At 54.7% G+C, this 17,239-nt stretch overlaps 1 protein-coding gene across 1 annotated transcript in view; it reads left to right on the top strand.

The window, feature by feature from the left end:
- The window catches only part of she (Src homology 2 domain containing E), a 22,735-nt gene extending 7,527 nt beyond the window's left edge, over positions 1 to 15,208 (top strand). Inside the window, exons 4-7 of the mRNA XM_004920018.4 lie at positions 12,428 to 12,727; positions 13,192 to 13,342; positions 13,426 to 13,545; positions 13,633 to 15,208. Coding sequence (XP_004920075.1) covers positions 12,428 to 12,727; positions 13,192 to 13,342; positions 13,426 to 13,545; positions 13,633 to 13,819 — 758 coding nt within the window. The 3' untranslated portion in view covers positions 13,820 to 15,208. The remainder of the gene's footprint in view (positions 1 to 12,427; positions 12,728 to 13,191; positions 13,343 to 13,425; positions 13,546 to 13,632) is intronic.
- The last annotated feature ends 2,031 nt before the right edge of the window (positions 15,209 to 17,239 follow it).

A 17,239-nucleotide genomic window follows, 5' to 3' on the forward strand; every position in this document is an offset into this window, starting at 1 on the left:
AACACGTCGGTGCCATTAGTACAGTTTGGGCCTAGGGGGGACTGACCCATAAACACATCACTGCCATTAGTACAGTTTGGGCCTAGGGGGGACTGACCCATAAACACGTCGGTGCCATTAGTACAGTTTGGGCCTAGGGGGGACTGACCCATAAACACGTCACTGCCATTAGTACAGTTTGGGCCTAGGGGGGACTGACCCATAAACACGTCACTGCCATTAGTACAGTTTGGGCCTAGGGGGGACTAACCCATAAACACGTCGGTACCATTAGTAGCATTTGGGCCTAGGGGGGACTGACCCATAAACACGTCGGTGCCATTAGTACAGTTTGGGCCTAGGGGGGACCGACCCATAAACACGTCACTGCCATTAGTACAGTTTGGGCCTAGGGGGGACTGACCCATAAACACGTCGGTACCATTAGTACAGTTTGGGCCTAGGGGGGACCGACCCATAAACACGTCGGTGCCATTAGTACAGTTTGGGCCTAGGGGGGACTGATCCATAAACACGTTGGTGCCATTAGTACAGTTTGGGCCTAGGGGGGACTGACCCATAAACACGTCGGTGCCATTAGTACAGTTTGGGCCTAGGGGGGACTGACCCATAAACACATCACTGCCATTAGTACAGTTTGGGCCTAGGGGGGACTGACCCATAAACACGTCGGTGCCATTAGTACAGTTTGGGCCTAGGGGGGACTGACCCATAAACACGTCACTGCCATTAGTACAGTTTGGGCCTAGGGGGGACTGACCCATAAACACGTCGGTGCCATTAGTACAGTTTGGGCCTAGGGGGGACTGACCCATTAACACGTCGGTGCCATTAGTACAGTTTGGGCCTAGGGGGGACTGACCCATAAACACGTCGGTACCATTAGTACAGTTTGGGCCTAGGGGGGACTGACCCATAAACACGTCGGTGCCATTAGTACAGTTTGGGCCTAGGGGGGACTGACCCATAAACACGTCGGTGCCATTAGTACAGTTTGGGCCTAGGGGGGACTGACCCATAAACACGTCGGTACCATTAGTACAGTTTGGGCCTAGGGGGGACTGACCCATAAACACGTCGGTGCCATTAGTACAGTTTGGGCCTAGGGGGGACTGACCCATAAACACGTCACTGCCATTAGTACAGTTTGGGCCTAGGGGGGACTGACCCATAAACACGTCGGTACCATTAGTACAGTTTGGGCCTAGGGGGGACTGACCCATAAACACGTCGGTGCCATTAGTACAGTTTGGGCCTAGGGGGGACTGACCCATAAACACGTCGGTGCCATTAGTACAGTTTGGGCCTAGGGGGGACTGACCCATAAACACGTCGGTGCCATTAGTACAGTTTGGGCCTAGGGGGGACTGACCCATAAACACGTCACTGCCATTAGTACAGTTTGGGCCTAGGGGGGACTGACCCATAAACACGTCGGTGCCATTAGTACAGTTTGGGCCTAGGGGGAACCGACCCATAAACACGTCGGTGCCATTAGTACAGTTTGGGCCTAGGGGGGACCGACCCATAAACACGTCACTGCCATTAGTACAGTTTGGGCCTAGGGGGGACTGACCCATAAACACGTCGGTGCCATTAGTACAGTTTGGGCCTAGGGGGGACTGACCCATAAACACGTCGGTGCCATTAGTACAGTTTGGGGCCTAGGGGGGAACCGACCCATAAACACGTCGGTGCCATTAGTACAGTTTGGGCCTAGGGGGGACTGACCCATAAACACGTCGGTGCCATTAGTACAGTTTGGGCCTAGGGGGGACTGACCCATAAACATGTCACTGCCATTAGTACAGTTTGGGCCTAGGGGGGACTGACCCATAAACACGTCGGTGCCATTAGTACAGTTTGGGCCTAGGGGGGACCGACCCATAAACACGTCGGTGCCATTAGTACAGTTTGGGCCTAGGGGGGACCGACCCATAAACACGTCACTGCCATTAGTACAGTTTGGGCCTAGGGGGGACTGACCCATAAACACGTCACTGCCATTAGTACAGTTTGGGCCTAGGGGGGACTGACCCATAAACACGTCACTGCCATTAGTACAGTTTGGGCCTAGGGGGGACTGACCCATAAACACGTCGGTACCATTAGTACAGTTTGGGCCTAGGGGGGACTGACCCATAAACACGTCACTGCCATTAGTACAGTTTGGGCCTAGGGGGGACTGACCCATAAACACGTCGGTGCCATTAGTACAGTTTGGGCCTAGGGGGGACTGACCCATAAACACGTCACTGCCATTAGTACAGTTTGGGCCTAGGGGGGACTGACCCATAAACACGTCACTGCCATTAGTACAGTTTGGGCCTAGGGGGGACTGACCCATAAACACGTCGGTGCCATTAGTACAGTTTGGGCCTAGGGGGGACTGACCCATAAACACATCACTGCCATTAGTACAGTTTGGGCCTAGGGGGGACTGACCCATAAACACGTCGGTGCCATTAGTACAGTTTGGGCCTAGGGGGGACTGACCCATAAACACGTCGGTGCCATTAGTACAGTTTGGGCCTAGGGGGGACTAACCCATAAACACGTCACTGCCATTAGTACAGTTTGGGCCTAGGGGGGACTGACCCATAAACACGTCGGTGCCATTAGTACAGTTTGGGCCTAGGGGGGACTGACCCATAAACACGTCGGTGCCATTAGTACAGTTTGGGCCTAGGGGGGACTGACCCATAAACACGTCGGTGCCATTAGTACAGTTTGGGCCTAGGGGGGACTAACCCATAAACACGTCACTGCCATTAGTACAGTTTGGGCCTAGGGGGGACTGACCCATAAACACGTCACTGCCATTAGTACAGTTTGGGCCTAGGGGGGACTAACCCATAAACACGTCGGTACCATTAGTAGCGTTTGGGCCTAGGGGGGACTGACCCATAAACACGTCGGTGCCATTAGTACAGTTTGGGCCTAGGGGGGACCGACCCATAAACACGTCACTGCCATTAGTACAGTTTGGGCCTAGGGGGGACTGACCCATAAACACGTCGGTACCATTAGTACAGTTTGGGCCTAGGGGACCGACCCATAAACACGTCGGTGCCATTAGTACAGTTTGGGCCTAGGGGGGACTGATCCCATAAACACGTTGGTGCCATTAGTACAGTTTGGGCTAGGGGGGACTGACCCATAAACACGTCACTGCCATTAGTACAGTTTGGGCCTAGGGGGGACTGACCCATAAACACGTCGGTGCCATTAGTACAGTTTGGGCCTAGGGGGGGCTGACCCATAAACACGTCACTGCCATTAGTACAGTTTGGGCCTAGGGGGGACTGACCCATAAACACGTCGGTGCCATTAGTACAGTTTGGGCCTAGGGGGAACCGACCCATAAACACGTCGGTGCCATTAGTACAGTTTGGGCCTAGGGGGGACCGACCCATAAACACGTCACTGCCATTAGTACAGTTTGGGCCTAGGGGGGACTGACCCATAAACACGTCGGTGCCATTAGTACAGTTTGGGCCTAGGGGGGACTGACCCATAAACACGTCGGTGCCATTAGTACAGTTTGGGCCTAGGGGGGACCGACCCATAAACACGTCGGTGCCATTAGTACAGTTTGGGCCTAGGGGGGACTGACCCATAAACACGTCGGTGCCATTAGTACAGTTTGGGCCTAGGGGGGACTGACCCATAAACATGTCACTGCCATTAGTACAGTTTGGCCTAGGGGGACTGACCCATAAACACGCGGTGCCATTAGTACAGTTTGGGCCTAGGGGGACCGACCCATAAACACGTCGGTGCCATTAGTACAGTTTGGGCCTAGGGGGGACCGACCCATAAACACGTCACTGCCATTAGTACAGTTTGGGCCTAGGGGGGACCTGACCCATAAACACGTCACTGCCATTAGTACAGTTTGGGCCTAGGGGGGACTGACCCATAAACACGTCACTGCCATTAGTACAGTTTGGGCCTAGGGGGGACTGACCCATAAACACGTCGGTGCCATTAGTACAGTTTGGGCCTAGGGGGGACTGACCCATAAACACGTCACTGCCATTAGTACAGTTTGGGCCTAGGGGGGACTGACCCATAAACACGTCACTGCCATTAGTACAGTTTGGGCCTAGGGGGGACTGACCCATAAACACGTCACTGCCATTAGTACAGTTTGGGCCTAGGGGGGACTGACCCATAAACACGTCGGTGCCATTAGTACAGTTTGGGCCTAGGGGGGACTGACCCATAAACACATCGGTGCCATTAGTACAGTTTGGGCCTAGGGGGGACTGACCCATAAACACGTCGGTGCCATTAGTACAGTTTGGGCCTAGGGGGGACTGACCCATAAACACGTCACTGCCATTAGTACAGTTTGGGCCTAGGGGGGACTGACCCATAAACACGTCGGTACCATTAGTAGCATTTGGGCCTAGGGGGGACTGACCCATAAACACGTCGGTGCCATTAGTACAGTTTGGGCCTAGGGGGGACCGACCCATAAACACGTCACTGCCATTAGTACAGTTTGGGCCTAGGGGGGACTGACCCATAAACACGTCGGTGCCATTAGTACAGTTTGGGCCTAGGGGGGACTGACCCATAAACACGTCGGTGCCATTAGTACAGTTTGGGCCTAGGGGGGACTGACCCATAAACACGTCGGTGCCATTAGTACAGTTTGGGCCTAGGGGGGACTGACCCATAAACACGTCGGTGCCATTAGTACAGTTTGGGCCTAGGGGGACTGACCCATAAACACATCACTGCCATTAGTACAGTTTGGGCCTAGGGGGGACTGACCCATAAACACGTCGGTGCCATTAGTACAGTTTGGGCCTAGGGGGGACTGACCCATAAACACGTCACTGCCATTAGTACAGTTTGGGCCTAGGGGGGACTGACCCATAAACACGTCGGTGCCATTAGTACAGTTTGGGCCTAGGGGGGACTGACCCATAAACACGTCGTGCCATTAGTACAGTTTGGGCCTAGGGGGGACTGACCCATAAACACGTCGGTGCCATTAGTACAGTTTGGGCCTAGGGGGGACTGACCCATAACACGTCGGCCATTAGTACAGTTTGGGCCTAGGGGGGATGACCATAACACGTCGGTGCCATTAGTACAGTTTGGGCCTAGGGGGGACTGACCCATAAACACGTCGGTGCCATTAGTACAGTTTGGGCCTAGGGGGGACTGACCCATAAACACGTCGGTGCCATTAGTACAGTTTGGGCCTAGGGGGGACTGACCCATAAACACGTCGGTGCCATTAGTACAGTTTGGGCCTAGGGGGGACTGACCCATAAACACGTCGGTGCCATTAGTACAGTTTGGGCCTAGGGGGGACTGACCCATAAACACGTCACTGCCATTAGTACAGTTTGGGCCTAGGGGGGACTGACCCATAAACACGTCGTGCCATTAGTACAGTTTGGGCCTAGGGGGGACTGACCCATAAACACGTCGGTGCCATTAGTACAGTTTGGGCCTAGGGGGGACTGACCCATAAACACGTCACTGCCATTAGTACAGTTTGGGCCTAGGGGGGACTGACCCATAAACACGTCGGTGCCATTAGTACAGTTTGGGCCTAGGGGGGGACTGACCCATAAACACGTCGGTGCCATTAGTACAGTTTGGGCCTAGGGGGGACTGACCCATAAACACGTCACTGCCATTAGTACAGTTTGGGCCTAGGGGGGACTGACCCATAAACACGTCGGTGCCATTAGTACAGTTTGGGCCTAGGGGGAACCGACCCATAAACACGTCGGTGCCATTAGTACAGTTTGGGCCTAGGGGGGACCGACCCATAAACACGTCACTGCCATTAGTACAGTTTGGGCCTAGGGGGGACTGACCCATAAACACGTCGGTGCCATTAGTACAGTTTGGGCCTAGGGGGGACTGACCCATAAACACGTCGGTGCCATTAGTACAGTTTGGGCCTAGGGGGAACCGACCCATAAACCCGTCGGTGCCATTAGTACAGTTTGGGCCTAGGGGGGACTGACCCATAAACACGTCGGTGCCATTAGTACAGTTTGGGCCTAGGGGGGACTGACCCATAAACATGTCACTGCCATTAGTACAGTTTGGGCCTAGGGGGACTGACCCATAAACACGTCGGTGCCATTAGTACAGTTTGGGCCTAGGGGGGACCGACCCATAAACACGTCGGTGCCATTAGTACAGTTTGGGCCTAGGGGGGACCGACCCATAAACACGTCACTGCCATTAGTACAGTTTGGGCCTAGGGGGGACTGACCCATAAACACGTCACTGCCATTAGTACAGTTTGGGCCTAGGGGGGACTGACCCATAAACACGTCACTGCCATTAGTACAGTTTGGGCCTAGGGGGGACTGACCCATAAACACGTCGGTACCATTAGTACAGTTTGGGCCTAGGGGGGACTGACCCATAAACACGTCACTGCCATTAGTACAGTTTGGGCCTAGGGGGGACTGACCCATAAACACGTCGGTGCCATTAGTACAGTTTGGGCCTAGGGGGGACTGACCCATAAACACGTCACTGCCATTAGTACAGTTTGGGCCTAGGGGGGACTGACCCATAAACACGTCACTGCCATTAGTACAGTTTGGGCCTAGGGGGGACTGACCCATAAACACGTCGGTGCCATTAGTACAGTTTGGGCCTAGGGGGGACTGACCCATAAACACATCACTGCCATTAGTACAGTTTGGGCCTAGGGGGGACTGACCCATAAACACGTCGGTGCCATTAGTACAGTTTGGGCCTAGGGGGGACTGACCCATAAACACGTCACTGCCATTAGTACAGTTTGGGCCTAGGGGGGACTGACCCATAAACACGTCACTGCCATTAGTACAGTTTGGGCCTAGGGGGGACTAACCCATAAACACGTCGGTACCATTAGTAGCGTTTGGGCCTAGGGGGGACTGACCCATAAACACGTCGGTGCCATTAGTACAGTTTGGGCCTAGGGGGGACCGACCCATAAACACGTCACTGCCATTAGTACAGTTTGGGCCTAGGGGGGACTGACCCATAAACACGTCGGTACCATTAGTACAGTTTGGGCCTAGGGGGGACCGACCCATAAACACGTCGGTGCCATTAGTACAGTTTGGGCCTAGGGGGGACTGATCCATAAACACGTGGTGCCATTAGTACAGTTTGGGCCTAGGGGGGACTGACCCATAAACACGTCGGTGCCATTAGTACAGTTTGGGCCTAGGGGGGACTGACCCATAAACACATCACTGCCATTAGTACAGTTTGGGCCTAGGGGGACTGACCCATAAACACGTCGGTGCCATTAGTACAGTTTGGGCCTAGGGGGGACTGACCCATAAACACGTCACTGCCATTAGTACAGTTTGGGCCTAGGGGGGACTGACCCATAAACACGTCGGTGCCATTAGTACAGTTTGGGCCTAGGGGGGACTGACCCATTAACACGTCGGTGCCATTAGTACAGTTTGGGCCTAGGGGGACTGACCCATAAACACGTCGGTACCATTAGTACAGTTTGGGCCTAGGGGGGACTGACCCATAAACACGTCGGTGCCATTAGTACAGTTTGGGCCTAGGGGGGACTGACCCATAAACACGTCGGTGCCATTAGTACAGTTTGGGCCTAGGGGGGACTGACCCATAAACACGTCGGTGCCATTAGTACAGTTTGGGCCTGGGGGGGACCGACCCATAAACACGTCGGTACCATTAGTACAGTTTGGGCCTAGGGGGGACTGACCCATAAACACGTCGGTGCCATTAGTACAGTTTGGGCCTAGGGGGGACTGACCCATAAACACGTCACTGCCATTAGTACAGTTTGGGCCTAGGGGGGACTGACCCATAAACACGTCGGTACCATTAGTACAGTTTGGGCCTAGGGGGGACTGACCCATAAACACGTCGGTGCCATTAGTACAGTTTGGGCCTAGGGGGGACTGACCCATAAACACGTCACTGCCATTAGTACAGTTTGGGCCTAGGGGGGACTGACCCATAAACACGTCGGTGCCATTAGTACAGTTTGGGCCTAGGGGGGACTGACCCATAAACACGTCGGTGCCATTAGTACAGTTTGGGCCTAGGGGGGACTGACCCATAAACACGTCACTGCCATTAGTACAGTTTGGGCCTAGGGGGGACTGACCCATAAACACGTCGGTGCCATTAGTACAGTTTGGGCCTAGGGGGGACTGACCCATAAACACGTCGGTTCCATTAATACAGTTTGGCCTAGGGGGGACTGACCCATAAACACGTCGGTGCCATTAGTACAGTTTGGGCCTAGGGGGGACTGACCCATAAACACGTCGGTGCCATTAGTACAGTTTGGGCCTAGGGGGGACTGACCCATAAACACGTCGGTACCATTAGTACAGTTTGGGCCTAGGGGGGACTGACCCATAAACACGTCACTGCCATTAGTACAGTTTGGGCCTAGGGGGACTGACCCATAAACACGTCAGTACCATTAGTACAGTTTGGGCCTAGGGGGGACTGACCCATAAACACGTCGGTGCCATTAGTACAGTTTGGGCCTAGGGGGACTGACCCATAAACACGTCGGTGCCATTAGTACAGTTTGGGCCTAGGGGGGACTGACCCATAAACACGTCGGTGCCATTAGTACAGTTTGGGCCTAGGGGGGACTGACCCATAAACACGTCGGTGCCATTAGTACAGTTTGGGCCTAGGGGGACTGACCCATAAACACGTCGGTGCCATTAGTACAGTTTGGGCCTAGGGGGGACTGACCCATAAACACGTCGGTGCCATTAGTACAGTTTGGGCCTAGGGGGGACTGACCCATAAACACGTCGGTACCATTAGTACAGTTTGGGCCTAGGGGGGACTGACCCATAAACACGTCGGTACCATTAGTACAGTTTGGGCCTAGGGGGGACTGACCCATAAACACGTCGGTACCATTAGTACAGTTTGGGCCTAGGGGGGACTGACCCATAAACACGTCGGTGCCATTAGTACAGTTTGGGCCTAGGGGGGACTGACCCATAAACACGTCACTGCCATTAGTACAGTTTGGGCCTAGGGGGGACTGACCCATAAACACGTCGGTACCATTAGTACAGTTTGGGCCTAGGGGGGACTGACCCATAAACACGTCGGTGCCATTAGTACAGTTTGGGCCTAGGGGGGACTGACCCATAAACACGTCGGTGCCATTAGTACAGTTTGGGCCTAGGGGGGACTGACCCATAAACACGTCGGTGCCATTAGTACAGTTTGGGCCTAGGGGGGACTGACCCATAAACACGTCGGTGCCATTAGTACAGTTTGGGCCTAGGGGGGACTGACCCATAAACACGTCGGTGCCATTAGTACAGTTTGGGCCTAGGGGGGACTGACCCATAAACACGTCGGTACCATTAGTACAGTTTGGGCCTAGGGGGGACTGACCCATAAACACGTCGGTACCATTAGTACAGTTTGGGCCTAGGGGGGACTGACCCATAAACACGTCACTGCCATTAGTACAGTTTGGGCCTAGGGGGGACTGACCCATAAACCCGTCGGTACCATTAGTACAGTTTGGGCCTAGGGGGGACTGACCCATAAACACGTCACTGCCATTAGTACAGTTTGGGCCTAGGGGGGGACTGACCCATAAACACGTCACTGCCATTAGTACAGTTTGGGCCTAGGGGGGACTGACCCATAAACACGTCGGTACCATTAGTACAGTTTGGGCCTAGGGGGGACTGACCCATAAAACACGTCGGTACCATTAGTACAGTTTGGGCCTAGGGGGGACTGACCCATAAACACGTCGGTGCCATTAGTACAGTTTGGGCCTAGGGGGGACTGACCCATAAACACGTCGGTGCCATTAGTACAGTTTGGGCCTAGGGGGGAGTGACCCATAAACACGTCGGTGCCATTAGTACAGTTTGGGCCTAGGGGGGACTGACCCATAAACACGTCACTGCCATTAGTACAGTTTGGGCCTAGGGGGGACCGACCCATAAACACGTCAGTGCCATTAGTACAGTTTGGGCCTAGGGGGGACCGACCCATAAACACGTCGGTGCCATTAGTACAGTTTGGGCCTAGGGGGGACTGACCCATAAACACGTCGGTACCATTAGTACAGTTTGGGCCTAGGGGGGACTGACCCATAAATACGTCACTGCCATTAGTACAGTTTGGGCCTAGGGGGGGACCGACCCATAAACACGTCGGTGCCATTAGTACAGTTTGGGCCTAGGGGGACTGACCCATAAACACGTCGGTGCCATTAGTACAGTTTGGGCCTAGGGGGGACTGACCCATAAACACGTCGGTACCATTAGTACAGTTTGGGCCTAGGGGGGACTGACCCATAAACACGTCGGTACCATTAGTACAGTTTGGGCCTAGGGGGGACTGACCCATAAACACGTCACTGCCATTAGTACAGTTTGGGCCTAGGGGGGACTGACCCATAAACACGTCGGTGCCATTAGTACAGTTTGGGCCTAGGGGGACTGACCCATAAACACGTCGGTGCCATTAGTACAGTTTGGGCCTAGGGGGGACTGACCCATAAACACGTCGGTGCCATTAGTACAGTTTGGGCCTAGGGGGACTGACCCATAAACACGTCGGTGCCATTAGTACAGTTTGGGCCTAGGGGGACTGACCCATAAACACGTCGGTGCCATTAGTACAGTTTGGGCCTAGGGGGGACTGACCCATAAACACGTCGGTGCCATTAGTACAGTTGGCTAGGGGGCCCAACCGCTAAGTTGGGGGGGACTGACCCATAAACACGTCACTGCCATTAGTACAGTTTGGGCCTAGGGGGGACTGACCCATAAACACGTCGGTGCCATTAGTACAGTTTGGGCCTAGGGGGGACCGACCCATAAACACGTTGGTGCCATTAGTACAGTTTGGGCCTAGGGGGGACTGACCCATAAACACGTCGGTGCCATTAGTACAGTTTGGGCCTAGGGGGGACTGACCCATAAACACGTCGGTGCCATTAGTACAGTTTGGGCCTAGGGGGGACTGACCCATAAACACGTCGGTGCCATTTAGTACAGTTTGGGCCTAGGGGGACTGACCCATAAACACGTCACTGCCATTAGTACAGTTTGGGCCTAGGGGGGACTGACCCATAAACACATCGGTGCCATTAGTACAGTTTGGGCCTAGGGGGGACTGACCCATAAACACATCGGTGCCATTAGTACAGTTTGGCCTAGGGGGGACTGACCCATAAACACATCGGTGCCATTAGTACAGTTTGGGCCTAGGGGGGACCGACCCATAAACACGTCGGTACCATTAGTACAGTTTGGGCCTAGGGGGGACTGACCCATAAACACGTCGGTGCCATTAGTACAGTTTGGGCCCTAGGGGGGACCGACCCATAAACACGTCACTGCCATTAGTACAGTTTGGGCCTAGGGGGGACTGACCCATAAACACGTCGGTACCATTAGTACAGTTTGGGCCTAGGGGGGACTGACCCATAAACACGTCGGTACCATTAGTACAGTTTGGGCCTAGGGGGACCGACCCATAAACACGTTGGTGCCATTAGTACAGTTTGGGCCTAGGGGGGACTGACCCATAAACACGTCGGTGCCATTAGTACAGTTTGGGCCTAGGGGGGACTGACCCATAAACACGTCGGTGCCATTAGTACAGTTTGGGCCTAGGGGGGACTGACCCATAAACACGTCACTGCCATTAGTACAGTTTGGGCCTAGGGGGGACTGACCCATAAACACATCGGTGCCATTAGTACAGTTTGGGCCTAGGGGGGACTGACCCATAAACACATCGGTGCCATTAGTACAGTTTGGGCCTAGGGGGGACTGACCCATAAACACATCGGTGCCATTAGTACAGTTTGGGCCTAGGGGGGACCGACCCATAAACACGTCGGTACCATTAGTACAGTTTGGGCCTAGGGGGGACTGACCCATAAACACGTCGGTGCCATTAGTACAGTTTGGGCCTAGGGGGGACCGACCCATAAACACGTCACTGCCATTAGTACAGTTTGGGCCTAGGGGGGACTGACCCATAAACACGTCGGTACCATTAGTACAGTTTGGGCCTAGGGGGGACTGACCCATAAACACGTCGGTACCATTAGTACAGTTTGGGCCTAGGGGGGACTGACCCATAAACACGTCGGTACCATTAGTACAGTTTGGGCCTAGGGGGGACTGACCCATAAACACGTCGGTGCCATTAGTACAGTTTGGGCCTAGGGGGGACTGACCCATAAACACGTCGGTGCCATTAGTACAGTTTGGGCCTAGGGGGGACTGACCCATAAACACGTCGGTGCCATTAGTACAGTTTGGGCCTAGAGGGGACTGACCCATAAACACGTCGGTACCATTAGTACAGTTTGGGGGGGACTGTCCCATTGGGTAACTATTTGTTTGCCAATTCTCCTGGTTCTGACCCACAGAGATCCGGCGCCGGGGCTCTAAGGACAATCTGATCACAGAGCTGCTGCTGCTGGAGTTGGGGCCCCCCTGTGGGCTAAAGACAGTGGTTAGGAGACCCGGCTCCCAGGAGTTGTTGGATCGGGCCCCCCAGCTCTATGACACCCCGTATGAGCCCCCAGACGCGGGGGGTGAGGCGGAGCCGCAGGAGAATAAGGGGAGCGCGGGGGACGGGACGCGGCCAGAGAATGACGAGAGACCCGCGGGGGAGTACGAGCAGCCGTGGGAGTGGAAGAAGGAGCACATTGTCAGGGCACTTTCAGGTGAGGGGGGGGGAGGAAAGGGGGTGTCAGTGGGCTCTACTACTGGTTAGATTGGTTATTAAACTTAAAGGGGAAACAAACTCTGTCTTCTCCTCCCCCCCTTTTTCTTTAATCGCCCTTTCCTTGCACTCCCCCCTCCCCAGTACTTCTCTCTGCTCCCCCAATCCTCATACTCCTCTGTCCCCCCTGTACTACCATTTCCCCTCCTATACTCCCCGGTCACCCCCATACTCCCTGGTCCCCCCTCCATACTCCCCTTTCCCCCCCTTCATACTCCCCTGTCCCCCCATACTCCCCTGTCCCACCCTGTACTCCCCTGTCCCCCCCCCCATACTCCCCTGTCCCCCCCATAGGTGGATGGGGCTCTACTGGCACCTTGGAGGGCCACAATTAGCCTGCTGGGCCTGGGGAGATATTGGATCAAAGGGGAAGTTAACCCTCTGTGTGCCCCCCCTGTGCCATAGTTCAGTTTGAGAACAGCGAGAGGTCCCCCAGTAAGGAGGAACCGGGGCGCTCACATCAGAGACAGAAGAGTTGGACCCCCAAGGTTCTGAAGCAGCACCAGGCGGAGCAAGGAGACAAAGTGGACCCCACTGTCCCCCTGGAGAAACAGAGGTACCAGACCAGAGAGGGGGGGTCCCCGCTTGGGTTCTGTGAGTCCGTGACTTCGGTGTTTAATCTCCCTGTTCTGCTCACAGTTGGTACCACGGATCGGTGACCCGGGACCAAGCCGAGAGCCTGTTGGACTCCTGCCCCGAGGCCAGTTACTTACTGCGCAACAGCGGCTCTGGCAACAGCAAGTACTCCATTGCCCTGAAGTGAGTGGCCCCCGGGGGGGGGGGTTGAGGGGCAGGGCCCGGTGACTGGGCCCATAACTGATCCGTTCTTCTCTCTCTTCCCTACAGAACCAGCCAGGGGTGTGTTCATATCATTGTGGCCCAAACCAAGAACAACAAATTCACCCTGAGCCAGATGTGCGGGGCCTTCAACAGTATCCCCGAGGTGGTGCATCACTACTCCAGCCAGAAACTGCCCTTCAAGGGGTCCAAACACATCAGCCTCCTGCACCCGGTGCCCTCCAAGCCCCACTGAGCGGCCATTTTGGACTGGACTCTTCTTCTTCCCTTGGCTTGAACTTTTCTATGAGATCTCCCCCACCCCAAGCAGAGGTCTTCCAACCCCCTGTGATGCCACCTACTGGCCATACTCTACACCCCCTGCTGGCCATACTCTACACCCCCTGCTGGCCATACTCTACACCCCCTGCTGGCCATACTCTACACCAACTGCTGGCCATACCCTACGCCACCTACTGGCCATACTCTACACCCCCTGCTGGCCATACTCTACACCAACTGCTGGCCATACCCTACACCCCCTGCTGGCCATACCCTACACCAGCTGCCGGCCATACCCTACGCCCCCTGCCGGCCATACCCTACGCCCCCTGCCGGCCATACCCTACGCCCCCTGCCGGCCATACCCTACGCCCCCTGCCGGCCATACCCTACGCCCCCTGCCGGCCATACCCCACGCCCCCTGCCGGCCATACCCCACGCCCCCTGCCGGCCATACCCCACGCCCCCTGCCGGCCATACCGCACACCAACTGCTGGCCATACCCTAAACCCCCCCTGGCCATACCCTACACCAACTGCTGGCCATACCCATCACCCCCTGCTGGCCATACCCTACACCCCAAAATTATTGCTTCCAAGTCCAGTCTGGACCCTGTGGGGGGGCAGTCGATAATTAAATATTATCCAATTATCAGGGTCCAGAAACCAAAGCAATATGTCTGTCTTTAGAGAGCAATATGGCCACCAGGTTGGCATGTCATTTTGGTCCAATGGAATTTATTTTCTTATGTATAATGGAAGTGTTGGGGGGCACACCGGGGGTGGGGGTTCTGTTGGAGGTGGGAGTTATGCCTGACTGTACAGGGAATGTTGGCAAGTGATTTGTGGGGGGCATCAGAGGTTTCTGTACGGCCTTTGGGGTACAGTACCTCCCCCTACTGGTGGGTAGTGGTTCTGCAGAACCAGAGTTTGAGCAGAAGGAGCTCAGCTGTAAGTCGCTGGCCTTGATTATTGACCAACGACGTCTGTTTGGTTCCACATCAGGCCAAGCGGCCAACACTGGGCGCCCCGGTACCGTATCCGTTGTGGGCGAAAGTGTACGTGAATGTGTATTTTATACACACAGACCCGATTTTGAATGTGATGGGATATTTGAATCCCTGTAGCTGCTGTTGAAACACACTGGCTGCCTAGGCATGCTGGGAGTTGTAGTTCAAAAGTGCTGTGAGGTTGCAGGGGGCGATGTCCCCGCAGCCTTTGCTGTGACCGAATAGAGGGAAGAGTCGTCCCCTTGGGCCAGTGCTTTGCTTCAGTGACCAGCAGAGGGCGCTGTGATTTAACCAACCCTGTCCCTCCTGAGTTGCCTCCATGTATCCAGGCGAATAAATGTGTTTGTGCTCACAGCTTCCGCCCCGTTCTTTCCATCTGCCCCATTGGGCCAGAATTATCTCTGCAAAGTGACCCAAATCTGTGTGTTGATCTCAGTGTATTTGTATTTTATTCGCTCTGCGCTTCCCACGGCGTCAGCGGCAGGAAACTGCCCCGGCACAGATTAAAGGCAAATACTCGCCCCCGAACTTCCCCTATGTGCCCCGGGCACTTTCTTACTAAATGTATATTTCCCCTTTACACCAAATTCCCCATTACATGTATCTGTCCTTTCCCTCTACCTACAGCCTCCTATTTACTTTCCTGCACTGCTGCAAAGAGAGGGTCTCAGATGGGACCTGCTCTGTAGAACCCAGAGCTCTAGGTGAGACCTTACCCAGGGATCTATAAAGCGGTACCGCTGTCTCTCTCTGCCCCCTGGGGATCTGCTCTGTAGAACCCAGAGCTCTAGGTGAGACCTTACCCGGGGATCTATAAAGTGGTACCGCTGTCTCTCTCTGCCCCCTGGGGATCTGCTCTGTAGAACCCAGAGCTCTAGGTGAGACCTTACCCAGGGATCTATAAAGTGGTACCGCTGTCTCTCTCTGCCCCCTGGGGATCTGCTCTGTAGAACCCAGAGCTCTAGGTGAGACCTTACCCAGGGATCTATAAAGCGGTACCGCTGTCTCTCTCTGCCCCCTGGGGATCTGCTCTGTAGAACCCAGAGCTCTAGGTGAGACCTTACCCGGGGATCTATAAAGTGGTACCGCTGTCTCTCTCTGCCCCCTGGGGATCTGCTCTGTAGAACCCAGAGCTCTAGGTGAGACCTTACCCGGGGATCTATAAAGCGGTACCGCTGTCTCTCTCTGCCCCCTGGGGATCTGCTCTGTAGAACCCAGAGCTCTAGGTGAGACCTTACCCGGGGATCTATAAAGTGGTACCGCTGTCTCTCTCTGCCCCCTGGGGATCTGCTCTGTAGAACCCAGAGCTCTAGGTGAGACCTTACCCGGGGATCTATAAAGCGGTACCGCTGTCTCTCTCTGCCCCCTGGGGATCTGCTCTGTAGAACCCAGAGCTCTAGGTGAGACCTTACCCAGGGATCTATAAAGTGGTACCGCTGTCTCTCTCTGCCCCCTGGGGATCTGCTCTGTAGAACCCAGAGCTCTAGGTGAGACCTTACCCAGGGATCTATAAAGCGGTACTGCTGTCTCTCTCTGCCCCCTGGGGATCTGCTCTGTAGAACCCAGAGCTCTAGGTGAGACCTTACCCAGGGATCTATAAAGTGGTACCGCAGTCTCTCTCTGCCCCCTGGGGATCTGCTCTGTAGAACCCAGAGCTCTAGGTGAGACCTTACCCAGGGATCTATAAAGCGGTACCGCTGTCTCTCTCTGCCCCCTGGGGATCTGCTCTGTAGAACCCAGAGCTCTAGGTGAGACCTTACCCGGGGATCTATAAAGTGGTACCGCTGTCTCTCTCTGCCCCCTGGGGATCTGCTCTGTAGAACCCAGAGCTCTAGGTGAGACCTTACCCGGGGATCTATAAAGCGGTACCGCTGTCTCTCTCTGTCCCCTGGGGATCTGCTCTGTAGAACCCAGAGCTCTAGGTGAGACCTTACCCGGGGATCTATAAAGCGGTACCGCTGTCTCTCTCTGCCCCCTGGGGATCTGCTCTGTAGAACCCAGAGCTCTAGGTGAGACCTTACCCAGGGATCTATAAAGTGGTACCGCTGTCTCTCTCTGCCCCCTGGGGATCTGCTCTGTAGAACCCAGAGCTCTAGGTGAGACTTTACCAAGGGATCTATAAAGTGGTACCGCTGTCTCTCTCTGCCCCCTGGGGATCTGCTCTGTAGAACCCAGAGCTCTAGGTGAGACTTTACCAAGGGATCTATAAAGTGGTACCGCTGTCTCTCTCTGCCCCCTGGGGATCTGCTCTGTAGAACCCAGAGCTCTAGGTGAGACCTTACCCAGGGATCTATAAAGTGGTACCGCTGTCTCTCTCTGCCCCCTGGGGATCTGCTCTGTAGAACCCAGAGCTCTAGGTGAGACCTTACCCAGGGATCTATAAAG

Source organism: Xenopus tropicalis, chromosome 8 (genome assembly GCF_000004195.4).
Source record: "Xenopus tropicalis strain Nigerian chromosome 8, UCB_Xtro_10.0, whole genome shotgun sequence".
Taxonomy (NCBI): domain Eukaryota; kingdom Metazoa; phylum Chordata; class Amphibia; order Anura; family Pipidae; genus Xenopus; species Xenopus tropicalis.